General features: G+C 31.8%; 1 protein-coding gene across 1 annotated transcript in view; it reads left to right on the top strand.

Annotated features, from left to right (window-relative positions):
- mpped2a (metallophosphoesterase domain containing 2a) overlaps positions 1-15421 on the top strand; it is a 73930-nt gene extending 58509 nt beyond the window's left edge. The window contains exons 5-7 of the mRNA XM_051115769.1: positions 8671-8786; positions 11410-11523; positions 14359-15421. Of these exons, the coding sequence (XP_050971726.1) occupies positions 8671-8786; positions 11410-11523; positions 14359-14555 (427 nt within the window). The 3' untranslated portion in view covers positions 14556-15421. The remainder of the gene's footprint in view (positions 1-8670; positions 8787-11409; positions 11524-14358) is intronic.
- Positions 15422-15739: the final 318 nt, after the last annotated feature.

Genomic DNA, 15739 nt, shown 5'->3' with positions numbered 1-15739 from the left:
ACCAAGTCACTGTTTAATCGGAAAATTTCCTGTTTAAAAATTATTTCCTTTAATTGTATTTTGTGGATTTGTTTAAAAGAACTACCATAGTTGTATGTATCAAATGTAGACTTGTTTTCTATAGGCCCCTTTTGTGTAATATCAGAAGATGCTGTTTAATTTCAATGTCGACAAAATAGTTATTTAATTTTGGGAGGATTTATGTTTCAGGGTCATTATTTAGCGCCCTGCTCTTTCCCTGAGGACTGCACCGTCTTGTTGCCCCACGGTTAAGCATCTATCCCTCTTCGGCCCTGTTGTCCTCCAAGACCACTATAAACTCGGTCGTTCCCTCGCCCTCTGCCTGCATCCATCTGTTACAGTCCAGCACAGGTCATTATCAGCGTCCCGAACAGAGACAAACCCCCCTATTACCGGCCCACTTCTCCTCCCCTAAGTTAACCTGCGAGTGGCCTTGGGCCGAGAGGTCATTTATCAGGGGTCGGCGCATTGGGTATCATTACGGCAGGACTCTGGGTGCTTGATAAACTGGAGATGAGTGCTTTGAAACGGGGCATTACACGTGTGTGGGGATAGATAAATATACTGTCCTGTGGCAGTCGGGTCGGCCCCCCTCGGGACAAATAAAACCCCTATTAACATCCAACCCTTCATTGCGTTTGACAGGCGAATCAATTAGGCGGGTGTTTAGGTGACCTGTGTGCTGCAGTGACAGTGAGGTGAGGGAGCAGATGAATGGAGCGGTCACTGGAACTCTCTCTGGGGACTGCAATGCGCTGCTCTGTGCTGGATCACTGTCACATGATGACCCGTCTTTCACTTCCTCACACTTCCTGCAGCTCTTAGCGCTTTCACATTTTTCCTTGTTTTTATTTTCCTGCCTTCCCTGCTTCCTTTCTTCCCTTTCCTCGTTTCCCTCTGCTTCTTTATTGATTCTATACCTCATTCCACCATTCTTGTCACCTTTCTTGTCCTCCTTCTATCCTCCCATTCTTTTCTTCCTTCCTCCCTTCCTCTGTCTTTTCTTTTGCTTTTTTGTTCTTTCTTACTTTTGGTTTTCTTTTTCTTTCTTTCTTTCTTTCTTTCTTTCTTTCTTTCTTTCTTTCTTTCTTTCTTTTTTCTGTCATCTTTTGTCCTGTTTCCTTCCTATTCCTCTGCTCTTTTCCTTCACCTTTCTTGTCCTCTGTTCATTGTCTTTCTTTCTTTCTTTTTCTTTCTTTTTCTTTCTCTCTTTCTTTCCCATCTTATTTTTTCTTCCTTTCTCGCCTTTCCTGTCATCTTTTTCTTTCTTCCTTTTCCTCTGCTCCTTTCCTTCGCCTTCTTGTTTTCCTTTCATCCTCCTCTTTCTTTTTTCTCTTTTCTCTCTTATATTTTTCCTTCCTTTTTCAACTTTCCTGTCTTCTTTTTGTCTTCCTTCCTTCCTTCTCCTCTGTTCCTTTCTGTCACCTTTCTCGTCCTCCTTTCATCACATTTTTGGTTATTTCTTTTACTTACTTTCTTTTTCTCTCTTTCATCTCTTATATTTTTCCTTAATTTCTCACCTTTCCTGTCATCTTTTTGTCTTCCTTCCTTCCTTCCTTCCTTCCTTCTCCTCTGTTCCTTTCCTTCACCTTTTCTTGTCCTCCTTTCTTTCTTTCATATCTTATATTTTTCCTTCCTTTATCACCTTTCCTGTCATCTTTTGTCTTCCTTCCTTCTCTGTTTCTTTCTTTTTCTTTCTTTCTTTCTTTTATTTCTTTCCTTATATTTTTCCTTTCCTTTCTCACCTTTCCTCTCATCTTTTCTTTATTCCTTCCTTCCTTCCTTCCTTCTCCTCTGTTCCTTTCTTTTACCTTTCTTGTCCTCCTTTCATCACCTTTTCTTTCTTTCTTTCTCTTTCTTTCTTTCTTTCTTTCTTTCTTTCTTTTTTCTTTCTTTCTTTCTTTCTTTCTTTCTTTCTTTCTTCTTATTTTTCCTTTCCTTTCTCACCTTTCCTGTCATCTTTTGTCTTCCTTCCTTCCTTCCTTCCTTCATTTTTCTCTGCTCCTTTCCTTCACCTTTCTTGTCCTCCTTTCATCACCTTTTCTTTCTTTCTTTCTTTCTTTCTTTCTTTCTTTCTTTTCTTTCTCACCTTTCCTGTCATCTTTTGCCTTCCTTCATTTTTCTCTGCTCCTTTCCTTCACCTTCTTGTTCTCCTTTCATCCTCATTTCTTTTTCTTCTTTTTTTCTCTTTTTCTTTCATCCTTTATATTTTTCCTTCCTTTCTCACCCTTCCTGTCATATTTTGTCCTCCTTCCTTCCATTCCTCTGATCCTTTCCTTCACTTTTCTTGTCCTCCTTTCATTCTTTCTTTCTTTCTTTCTTTCTTTCTTTCCTTCCCCTACTTCTTTCCTTTTACTCTTCCTTCCTTTTTTTCTGTATGTTCCTTCATTCATTCCTCTACTCTTCCTGCCAGTTTTTCTATCTTGTCTTCTGTCCTTTCTCCCATTCTTCTTTCTTTCTTTTCTTTCTTCCTTTCTTACTTCCACCCTTTTTAGTTTTGCTTTCCCTTTTCTTTCTTTTTTCCTTTCCTCCTACATTCATTCCATCATTAATCTCCCTCTTCTCTCATTCACTTCTCCCTTGCTTCCTCCTTGCGTTTAGTTCTCTCTTCCCCTTTGGTTTCTACCCATTATTTCTTTCCTTTTGTCTACCTTCGCACACATTCCTCTCCTTTCTCCCCCGTCCACCACTAGCGCTATTCCCTTCCCAAAGCTCTTCCATTGTTTGTCATCTAGAGCAGATTAATGGTGTCTCAGATGTATATCACACTGAAGTTTCTGATCTTATCTCAACGCTCCACACGGCCGAACAAAAGCCACGTGAACCTGCGTTTATCGTGTGAATACACACTCCCACATTCACCTGCAGGCCAATCTCTGAATAACATCAGATTCTCTTTCCAGAGGAAGACACATTTCACCCCAGACCTGAACTCTACCCTTTCATAACGTGCCATAATCCATAACACGAGGAACCCATCCCGCTCTCGCTACGCCTGAAATTCAGCATTGACAAAACACGACTCTTTCCCATTCAGACGGCAGATGTCGTTTAAACAGTAGGTTTCTTAGGCCACGTCAGGGTCAGACCTCAAACCCTGGTGGACTTTTTAATAGCGTAACCGGTTCAAGCGCGGAGCTCGTGCTGAGTGTGGGTGGAGTGTTTGTGTTCGTAAGCTCTGTGGACTTTCCTTTTGTAATGGTGGAGGAGGTAAACATTCGGGAAGACTGTGATTTTGCTCCGTGGTGCTGTGGCGTGGGTCAGAGGAGCGCTGTGTATTGAGAGTTTAATGTTATCTCGCTCCCCCTCTCGCTCTCTGTTTGTTTTGTCTATTATATTCGCAGGCCTCTGACCTTTGCATTGCTCGGTGTGTAATGTCCTGCTGCCTGACAGCTGGAGCTAGTAATACTCCATCCGTTCCTCACACATGAACAGAGATCAGTATATGAGGAGACAGAGAGGCTGTGTGTGATGATCCAACTCACCGGGGTTGACAGAAGGCCATCTGAGGACAAACAATCATAAAGTGGTGCATTCAGTGACCTTCATGCAATACAGTGATGCCAAATTGCTAGCATTTATATTTGAAATATTGGTTAATTTTTGAAGAGCACTGTGTCAGTTTCAGTAAGACTGAATGTTATTCATACTGACAGTATTCGCTTGTATAAGCTGTTGTGTAAACAGGGCAGATTGAGAGGTGCACCCGTTTATATTTGTTGTCCGTTTCAAACAATAAGTGTGTAAATGTAGCCTATATTGCAATTAATATCAGATACTACAGGACAATTAGCATAAATGCAATTATCCATTGATTAAACTTTAAAAGATTTAAATTATTATTAATGTGTCATAGTAGTATAATAATTATTCTGTAGAAACTTGGAAATAGGACTTTGCAGGTATCATTTATTCAATATTTGCTATTCTTTTCCTAATAATATTGTATGGATACTTTGTTTGTGTTGATTATTATTATTTTTTTTTTAATCAGTTTTTTATTAGTATTTAAAATTTTGTAGATCTAAAATTTAAGATCTGCTTGATCTTAAAGCTATCATTTTAATAATATATTTATATAATTTTTACATGTTGTTATTATTATTATTATTAAGAGCTTTAAAATAATAATCATTTTGTATTTTTTATTATTTCTATCAATTAAATAAAAAAATGTCATCAATGCTCAAAATATTGTAGTAAGACCTGTTTGATTCTAAAGCTGTTATATTATATTATATTGTTTAATTTTTAAAGATAAACAGACGTTTAAATAATCATAACATTATTATTATTATTATTATTATTATTATACATGAGAAATTCATTTGTTTAATATTTAATATTTGTTTTCCTAGCAATATTGTATGGATATTTAATTTTTTTGTATTGATGTTTTTCAGTTATTATTTTTATTTATAAAAAATTTATATTTTTGTCAGTATTCAGAATTTTGTAGCAAGACCTGCTTAGTCTTAAAGCTATAATTTTAGTATAATATATCTATCATTTTTATAAATATTTTAAAGATAAAGCTCTTAAAATAACAAGAATAATAAGCATAATAATAATAATAATAATAATAATATTAATAATAATGATTAATATTATGATATTATTAAATAATGATAATAATAATAATTATTATTATTATTATTATTAATAATAATAAATTATTTTGTATGTTTTTTTATTTTAAATTAATATTTATCTATATTTAAAATATAATAAGACCTGCTTGATCTTTAAGCTGTAATTTTTATATTATATTAATGTATATATTTTTAATGTTTATATATTTTAAAGATAAATGAAGTAATCATAAGAATAATATAAGTATTATATTATATTATGTATTGTTTTGTTTTAAAAAAATGGTTTTATAACAAATATCTGCTATTCTTTTCCTAACAGTATTGTATGGATACTTCAGCATTTTGTATGGATTTGTTTTTAATTATTATTATTTTTATCAACTAAAAATGTTTTTTTTTTTAATCAATATTTAAAATTTTGATGCAAGACCTGCTTAATGTTAAAGCTATCATTTTATATATATATATATGTGTGTTATTTTTAAATGTTTTTTTTTTTTTTAATACACATATATATATAATTTTTAAAGATCTAGTGTGATATAAATACTTAATTTAATTTTCTTTTATTTAATCCAGAATTTGATGTACTGGCATTGTTAGATCTGGATTCGATTTTCAAGTTCAAAACTTCAGGATATTTTGAGCACAGTGAGGGAAAAAAAAAATCATCCCCATTATGTTACACCTTCATCTGCATGCTTCAAAACTGCCCACAAGTTTCTTCTGACATTGTGCAGATGCTAAAGCAGCGAGAGCACTATCTAATCTGGTGCGTCGGTGTAGCCGGATCACATCCAGTCCTCATATCTCCCCCTCAAAACACACACACATATACTCGCACCTCTGTACAGTATAATAAGACCTATGTGCCTGGCTCCATAGAGGAAACAAGCTTTCCTTTATATGACCGGGATGTCATTAATCTTTATGGAGGTTAACAAATGCACTCGCATGGAAGGTGTATTTCATTCACGGACACTAACAATGGGGCCATTGTGCAGTCTGATCTTCCAGCGTCCGTACCTTAACATTCCTACCGTGTACTATGCGGCATGAATGAACGTTGTGTTTTCTGGACAATATATTTATTTGAGACGACTATTTGAAATATGCTCAGGTCATAACATAGATTTACGCTACACTATCTTTGTTCCTCGCCTTGCTCCTGTGGCTCGTCCTTTTTCTCGATTTTAAAAGACAATATTGCAGGATTTTTTTCACCAAAGCTCCATTTTGTGCGGCGTCTGTGACAAATTGCTGCCGCAGCGCAGAATGGCCTGGTTCGCTATGAGTTATGTCAAGTCAGAGCTGTTTAAGAGTTGTACTTCCCCCAAGACACATTTCTGCTTATCCTCACCACAGGGATGAAACGCAATATGGCCTTGTCAGCTTAACATAGTCATTTTCCTACACATTTCGTATAATTCTGTTCACCTTGTTGCAGAGTTCGCTTCCTTGTTGAATGAACAACACCTTAAGACCTTTGTAAATCTCTCTCTTTTTTTCCTCTCTGAGTTTTTTTTTCCTGTAGATCGAGATTGAACGACTGCAGGAAGCGTTTTATATGTGTCAGGTCTCCCCTCTGCCCGACCGCTGTTCGATAATCATTCGTGGCTGTCGCTGTGGCGGCCCCTGACTGTAACAAACCTTATTGACGTTTCGGAGCCCTGATTTTCCCCCCGGGTCAAATTCAATACAAAAAACGCTGCAGCAAAATAAGTCAAAAATAGCACCCACAACCTTCCTGCCTCTCTCTGTCTCTGTCACTCTGAAAATAAAGCTCCAAAACAAAGCTTTTAAAATAATAGTAGTAATAATAATATTTTTTTGTTTTATATAGTTTTATATATATATATATATATATATATATATATATATATATATATATATATATACTTTTTTACTTTTACTTATTTTATGTAAGTTAGTATTTTTTTTAATCAATGTTCAAAAATAATAATAATTACTACTACAACAACAATATATATTAAAATAATAATTTTCATTTTGTATTGGTTTTTTCTTATTTTTATCTATTAAATCTAAAAGACCTTAATGACCTGCTTGATCTTAAAGGTCTTATTTTTCATATTGTATTAAGTTACATTTGAATACAAATACATTTTTTAATGTTTTGAAGATAAACAAAGCTCTTAAATGAATAATTATAACAACAACTGTATATATAATAATTCTCTTGTAAAATTGCAAACCTGTTTGGGAACTATATAATATATATTAATTTATATATGTAATGTGTAATGTTTTAATTGTAAAGATATACATTTTTATATATATTAAAATATTTTTAAAAAGTATATTTAAATATTGAAAATGTGTATATATACACACACATACATACACACAACCATTTTTAATGTAATTATTTTTTGTTTATTATTTATTAATTTTACCTTATTTTTATCTAATAAATTAACATTTTTTAATTTTTTATTGTGTATTTTTTTTATTGTGCTGTTTTATTATTTTTATTCCCTTTTTTATTTTATCTTTTTTATTTTGTATTGATTTTTTTTTTTTTTTTTTTTTTTTTTTTTTTTACTTTTTCTTATTTTTATCTATTAAATTGTTTTTTTATTAATATTCAAAATTTTGTAGTAAGATCTACTTTATCTTAAAGGTCTTATTTTTCATATTATATTAATATATTATATTGATTTATTTTTTGTATATAAACATTTTTCGTATATAAAATATAAAGTATAATTATTTTTAATAATAATAATATTATATATAATAATATTTTATATATAGAATAATAATAATAATATTTTGGGTATTATAATAATAATAATAATAATAATCATTATTTTTTATTTTTTAAATTAATTATTAAATTAAAGTAACATTTGTATCTATTAATTACATTTTGTATATATATATATTTTTTTACTTTTTCTTATTTTTATCTATTTTTTTAATCAATATTCAGAAATCTGAAGTAAGACCTGCTTGATCTATTCTAAATAAGATCTGCTTGATTTATAGATATTTTAAAAATAAACAAAGTTTAAAAAATTGTAATTATCATAACAACAATAAAAATTATATGTGTGTGTGTGTGTGTGTGTGTGTAATATAGTTATTGTAAAGATAGCTAGATATTTATCTTTTCTTTACATATTAAAAATATTTGACAGTGTAATATAATAAAAGTTGTTGCACATATATAGTAAAAATAAATACATTTTCGTTTGTATCATATTTGTATTTAGTTATTAAAATATATTTTCATTTAATATATACTTATTTTTTATTTGCTTATATAAATATAATTTATTTTCAGTTAAATATTTCTCACATTGCTGTGTTTCTTCGTTGCTATCACATGTGAATAACATTAAATCTGCTTCTTGTACAGTGCCTGCACAAATAAATCTATTATTGTTAAAAAAAACTGCAGTCCAATTTCCATCAGTTTACCTGTATCCATCATCATACTGCCAGCCCAAAAATGTAGCGCTACTGGGCTTTGCTAAAAGCTTTTCATCACGAAACATGTCCTGTGCTGTCTGTAATTTTCTATAAAGAGTGCTAGACTTCCTTTTCTGGTGATTTCCACAGACAGTGATTAGTGTTTTTCACCAGGCCTGGGACAAATGGACGCTCAATTTATCATCACTATCAGACCCTCAGCTTGACACAAACATATAGATGTATAAATACGCACGCGTGCTCATTTTTCACATTATTTCGTTTGGGCGTCGTACCTACATTAACCCCGTGGCTTTATTTGAGCTATCAATCCATAGCAGTCATGGGAGAGGGGGCTGTTTGCTCTCTGCGGCTGCATCTCCCGGAGCATTTGCATTTATTATGGCAGCCTGCAGTGAAGCCCTTCTCATTTCACACTTTGAAGCTTCCTCCAGGGATGGATGGAGGAAAGAAGATCACTTTGACAGCTTGAGATTGTTTCTCCACATCTGCCGTCAGCTGTCATTTTTAAACGGCGCGTGTACGTCTCTGTCCCGCCGCGTGGACGGATGCGTGTGTGCTGCTTATGAATGTGTTTTTCTGTGTCTCCCCGCAGGACGCCGTGGTTTAATGGCTGGGGTTTTAACCTGCCCAGGGGACAGTCCCTGCTCGATAAGTGGAACCTCATCCCGGAGGGCATTGATATTCTCATGACCCACGGGCCGCCCCTCGGTGAGTTCAATTAACCAATCCTAATGGACTTCCATCCAATTATTCAAATGCTCGCGAATACATTAAATGGCGTTCGCGTGAGGCCTGTTGTCATGCTTGTCAAGAAACCCGCCATATGAAGTTACAGGAAAGGGAAAGAGTGACATTTTTTACATACATGAAGTAATATCTGTCCTCAGAGCACTGTATTAAAACTTAAACCATAAAAACACATTTTCATTACTTGAAATAAACGTTACCTGAAATCAAATTTTATTGCAGCTAGTTGCCCAAGCGACATTAAACAAGCAAACAAAAAAATAATAATAAAAATGACAAAACCACGCAGCAAAATTGCTAAACTTTAACTAAAATCAGATAAATAATATTATGTATATATTTTTTAATTTTCTTTCTCAGCTAGTTTCTAAAACAAAATTTCTATTTTTTGTTTAGTTTAAGTTGCAGTAGTAAGATAACAAAAGTTAAAACTTCTATCCATATTTATTTTTAAAAAAGACTAATAAAAATGACAAAACCATGCAACAAAATTAATAAAACTTTAACTAAAATCTAGCTTTAGAGCAGGGTTATTAGCATTAACTAAAAACTAAATAAAAAATAAATAAATAAATAAATACTTAAAATAAAATGAATATTACCTTAAATTATGTAATTTTTTTAATAATGTATTTTATTTCAGCTAGTTGCCAAAACAACATTTCTAATTTCTATTTAGTTTAAGTTGCAGTACTAAAATAACTAAAATTAAAACTAAAACGATAAAAACAATATGGACATATTTTAAAAATAAATAAAAAATAACTAAACCATGCAACAAAATTAATAAAAATCTAACTAAAATCTAGCTTTAGAGCAGGGTTATCATCATTAAATAAAACTACATTAAAAAATTTAACCATAAAAATAAATAAATAAATTCATTACTTGAAATAAAATAAACATTACCTTAAATTACATAAAATATTTTAAAAATGTATTTTATTTTAAAAATGTATTTTGTTTCAGCTAGTTGCCAAAACAACATTTTTAATTTTTGTGCAGTTTGAGTTGAAGTACTAAAATAACTAAAGTTAAAATTTAATTTAAACTATATGAACATATTTAAAAAAAATAATACAAAAAAATGACAAAACCATGCAACAAAATTAATAAAACTGTAACTAAAATTATAAATCTTTAGAGCAAAATAAAAAAAAAAAAAAACTAAAATTAAAAAAATGAACCATTTAAAAATAAATAAATAAAAAAGTAAGTAAATAAACAAATTCATTGCTTGAAATAAAATAAACATTACCTTAAATTACATAAAATATTTTAAAAATGTATTTTATTTCAGCTAGTTGCCAAAACAATTTAGAATTTGTGTTTAGTTTAAGTTGAAGTACTAAAATAACTAAAAATTAAAACTTTATAAAAACTAAATGGACATATTAAAAAAAAACTAACAAAAATGACAAAACCATGCAACCAAATTAATAAAAAAAACAACAACTAAAATCTAGCTTTAGAGCAGGGTTATCATCGTTAACTACATAAATTTAACCATAAAAATAAATAAATAAATAAATGCATTACTTGAAATTGAAACATTACCTTAAATTACATAAAATATTTTAAAAATGTATTTTGTTTCAGCTAGTTTTTGTTTTGTTTGACTTGAAGTACTAAAATAACTACAATTAAAACGTAATTAAAACTATATGGACATATTTAAAAAAAAAAAAAAAAAAAAAAAAAAAAAAAGACAAAACCATGCAACAAAATTAATAAAACTAAAACATAAATCTAAACTAAAATCTTAAATCTTTAGAGCAGGTTTATAAGCGTTAACTAAAACTAAATAAAAACTTGAACCATTTAAAAATAAATAAGTAAATAAATAAACAAATTCATGACTTGAAATAAAATAAACATTACCTTAAATTACATAGAATATTTTAAAAATGTATTTTATTTTGTAAAATGTATTTTTCAGCTAGTTACCAGCAATTTTTTAGTTTTTGTTTAGTTTAAGTTGAAGTACTAAAATAACTAAAAAATAAAACTTTATAAAAACTAAATGGACATACTAAAATAAAACTTTCTGTTTAAAATAAAAAATCTGTTTTCAGAGCAGGGCTATTATTTGTTAATTAAAACTAAAACCATAACCATAAAATATTCATTACTTAAAATAAAATAAAATAACACAAAACAAAACAAAATAAAATAAAAAATTACCTAAAATTAAAAAACAATATTACTATTATTATTCACTTAGTTTAAGTATGAAATAGCTAATACGTAATTAAAACATATTTAAAAGAAAACCAATAAACAAAATGACAAAACCACCCAACAAAATTACTACAGTTTTAACTCAAAACTAAAATATAAAAAATATAATTTAATTCAAAATATTAACAAAAACTATAATGGTATATTAATGATAGTAAAGCCACACCTTAGAGTGGTAAAATGCCTCGAGTTATTAGTTTCCTTACCAGTTGCCTTGTTTTTTGAAGATTTACATTAAAAAGCACAAATGATTGGACATGAGTCACAATGTGAGCTGTTTTTCCTCTGAGATTAGAAACTGATTTATGGTGTGTTTTATGTGTGTGTGTGTGTGTGTGTGTAGGTTTTAGGGACTGGGTACCGAAGGAGCTGCAAAGAGTTGGGTGTGTTGAGCTGTTAAACACAGTCCAGAGGAGAGTCCGGCCCAAACTCCACGTCTTCGGAGGAATTCATGAAGGTGAGTAACCACAAGGACAAACCACGAGTCATTGTGCACTACAATCATTTCAGTAGTTGAAGGGTGTTTATTGACAAGACATGAAACGCAAGTTAAAGTGTAAAATACTTATTTTCTATTTTAATATATTCTAAAATGTCATTTATTTTTATGATGCAAAGCTGAATTTTCAGCATCATTACTCAAGAAACATTTCTGATTATTATCAATGAAAACAGTTATGCTGATTAATATTTTTGTGTAAACCATGATACATTATTTTCAGGATTCTTTAAATAGAAAGTTCAGAAGAACAGCAATCTTTTACAACACAAATCTTGTGTATTTGTAACAGAAATAGATTCGGAGTCTCAGAGCAGCATTAGCTGCATCAGCATAAACATAAACCCCATAAGCAGTCCCCCCCATAAGGATATGCATTTTAACACCAGATTTGGCCCAGTACTGAGGGGAGAGGGATCAGAGAGATCTGCCTTTGGGTTCGGACTCTGTTCACCAGATGTGCTGCATCCCCTCGCTTCCTCCCTTCAGCTTTTGAGGCTTTTTATTAATATTATATTTTTAATTAAACATGCTGAAGACAGAGAAGGGTTTCTGAACCCAGGGGCTAATTTGGACAAATGCTTCACTTGAGGAAAGACCTTGTACTGTTTATTGTGTTTACTCATTGTGCTTGTATACACACACACAGCAGTCAGTGGGAAAACTCATAATTCCCTTTTCTGAATATAGACTATTTATAATGCTCATACTGACACATGCACTGCAAAAAATGCTTTTCTTACTTAGATTTTTTGTCTCGTTTCCAGCCAAAATATCTAAAAATTCTAAAATCAAGAGGTTTTTTTTAGACAAGTGAAAATTATTGTCTTGTTTTCAGAAAAAACAAGTCAAAATTAAGTAATTTTTTGCTTGTTCTAAGCAAAAACTTACTTAAATTTGATGTATTTTTCTTCTGATTTAATGTAATAAATTACATTAAATATAAAACAGCTACATTTTAACTATTATAAAGTTTTACAATAGTAGTATTTGTACTGTAGTTTTGATCCCATAAATATAGTTTTGGTGAGTTTTAGAAACTTAAAAATGGTACCAACCCCAAACATTTGAACTTTTGTACATCATTTAGCAGATTCTATGGTCTAAAATGTCTTAAAGAAGAAGTCCACTTCCAGAACAACAATTTACAAATAATTTACTCATCCTTTTGTTATCCAAGATGTTCATGTCTTTCTGTCTTTGGTTGTAAAGAAATTATGGTTTTTGAGGAAAACATTTCAGGATTTTTCTCCATATAATGGACTTCATTGGTGCCCCGATTTTGAAATTCCAAAACGTAGCTTAAATGCAGCTTCAAAGGGCTCTAAACGATCCCAGCCGAGGAAGAGGAGTCTAATCTAGCGAAACGATAGGTCATTTTTTGAAAAATAAAAATTTACTTACCTTTTAAGCACAAAAGCTTGTGTAGCACAGGCTCTGGGATGCGCGTCCACGGTGCTACAAATCACGTCTAAGTTCATCGTCTGTGTACTCCGGCTCAAAAAGTTAGAGTATGGCAAAAAACTCCATCTCATTTTCTCCTACAATTACAGAATCGTCCGATATTGTTGTACCTTTTTTTGTTTGTAAACAGCGTTTGACTTACTTGCACTTCCTTAGTCTTTGCGCGTTTGCTTTGTAAACACTGGGTCTGTAGTTCCGCCTACGTTCCACGTGACCTTTCGACTTGATTCAATAGTACGTAGCGTCGTGGACGCGCATCCCAGAACCTGTGCTACACGAGGTTTTGTGCCTAAAAAGTATACAAATTTTTATTTTCCAAAAAAAAAGACCGATCGTTTGGCTAGATATGACCCTTCTTCCTCGTCTGGGATCGTTTAGAGCGCTTTGAAGCTGCATTTAAACTACATTTTGGAAGTTCAAAATCGGGGCACCAATGAAGTCTATTATATGGAGAAAAATTCCTGAAATGTTTTCCTCAAAAACCATAATTTCTTCACGACTAAAGACAGAAAGACATGAACATCTTGGATGATAAGGGGGTGAGTACTTTTTGTAAACTGTTGTTCTGAAAGTGGACTTCTCCTTTAAAAATGAGAAAAAACAGCAGCAATTTGTATTAATCTAAAGAAAGTCACATAATATAATAATAATAATAATAATTTATTTGTATAGCACTTTTCATACATAAAATGCAACTCAAAGTGCTTCACAAGCATAAAACAAATTTAAAAAACAACATCAGTATGGTGCAAATGATTCAACAAATATAAGCAAAACATAATAACAATAAGAATAAAAATATATAATAAAATAAAAGACAAACAAGGAAAGAGAGAAAAAATAATTAAATAAATAAAAATACACACACTGTTATGCTCATAGGCAGCTTTAAAGAGGTATGTTTTAACACACTTTTTTAAAGATATGAATACTAGTGGACTCTCTCACTTCATTTGGAAGACAATTCCAATTCAACTTTTTGGAGCATAGTGACTAAAAGAGGTACCACCAGATCGCTTAAGATTTACTGTGTAATATGCTAAAAGTCCAGCACTAGAAGATCGTAACATTCATTTAGGATTACATTTTAACAGACAATCAGAGATGTAAGAAAGTGCCAGGTTATGCAATGCTTTATAAACTAAAATAAGAATCTTAAAGTCAGTCCTTTGGTGCACTGGTAACCAATGTAATTCCATTAAAACCGGTGTAATATGTTCTTGTTTCTTCAATTTCATTAATACTCTAGCTGCTGCATTAGGTTTGAAACGGTTTCATTTATGGATGAATTTGTCAAATAAATGTTTACTCTTCTCTGGTTTCCTCTAGGTTACGGCATTATGACAGACGGGTACACGACATTCATCAACGCCTCTACCTGTACAGTCAGCTTTCAACCCACCAACCCTCCCATCGTGTTCGACCTCCCGAACCCCCCCCAGCTCTTGAGACGCCCGCGAGCGTCGCCATACTCTCCTCTCCTCCTTATGTTTTCTAACAATACTTTGAACGAAAAAAATAGTTGAATGTTCCTTTTAAAATCGCCAGTCTTTTGCTAAAAGATTCAGTGGAAGTTTCCGATGACGGACGGGGTCACGCAGGTGTCGCGTACAGAAGTGGTGAACAATCTTATGAAAAGATCGGATGAAATCTGTAAGATAATAAGCTTTGTGAATTTGTAAAATTGCGTCTCTTTTTTGTCAATATTGGAAGTATGTTGGTATGGGATGCCATTGTTCATTTTGTATATTCTTTTTCAGGATAATTAAGCTTTCTTTTAGCTGACAGGGATAATGCCTTAAACTAGCTTTAAGTTCCCCCGGCTGGAGCCCCCTTCTTTCTGCTAGCGAAGAGAAAGCGTCCTATTTATTGTTTTTATCCAAAACTAAAGGGGATTTCTCTCTTTTTTTGCATTCAAAGAACACTTTCTTACAAGCGCAGGGAAGACATGGATGCATTTTAACTCATGTATATTCTGGAGCGCCTCACTCTGCATAGAAATTGGAAAATGTCTTAAAATATGACTATATCTATATGTATGTGTGTACGCTGTAAAATCTCTAACTAAAATTGTGTTTGTTCTAAGCCTCTTGAAGAATATCATTTTGCCTGTAAGTGATGATGACTTAAATGTGCATAAGCGCACACATGCTCTTTTCTGTTTTCATGAAATGTTCCTCTGAAGCTCATTCAGTGTTGCCTACTTTATGGCATATTGTTCCATACAATAAACGAGTATTCGAGTTGAAATTATTTTAATGTACAATCTCAAAGGTTGTATTTTTGTTCTTCGAACCTGACAAAACCAGGTTTAGTTGTCCTTTGATATCTCGCTTATGATAGTTTTTGTTTTTCTCTTCTTCTTTTTTTTGTTATTTTGCACTGTGTAAATGCAGTCTTGCTAGCACAAAAAAAATGTTGCCAATAGTTGTTTCAACTCTTGCCACTGTAAATGCCTCTCGGCTTTTCTTTCAATTGCAGTCTCATTCCTGGGAAAGTTTAGATACGTTTCTTCTTTTTTTTTTTTTTTTTTTTTCTTCTTCAGGTTTCATTGTGATATATTTAGCTGCCTTTATATGCAAATAAAATTGCAAGATTTTTACTTCTAAACGTTTTGTTTGGCTCATTCTAGTCTAGACTTTTGTGTTTACTTGCAATCAAACTAGATATCCACAAGCAAAAATAGTATTTATTCAAATGTTTATATATA

This window comes from Labeo rohita, chromosome 7, assembly GCF_022985175.1.
Source record: "Labeo rohita strain BAU-BD-2019 chromosome 7, IGBB_LRoh.1.0, whole genome shotgun sequence".
In the NCBI taxonomy this organism is placed as follows: Eukaryota; Metazoa; Chordata; class Actinopteri; order Cypriniformes; family Cyprinidae; genus Labeo; species Labeo rohita.
The sequence above is the reverse complement of the archived record's forward strand: the minus strand, read 5'-3'. Positions and strand labels throughout refer to the sequence as shown.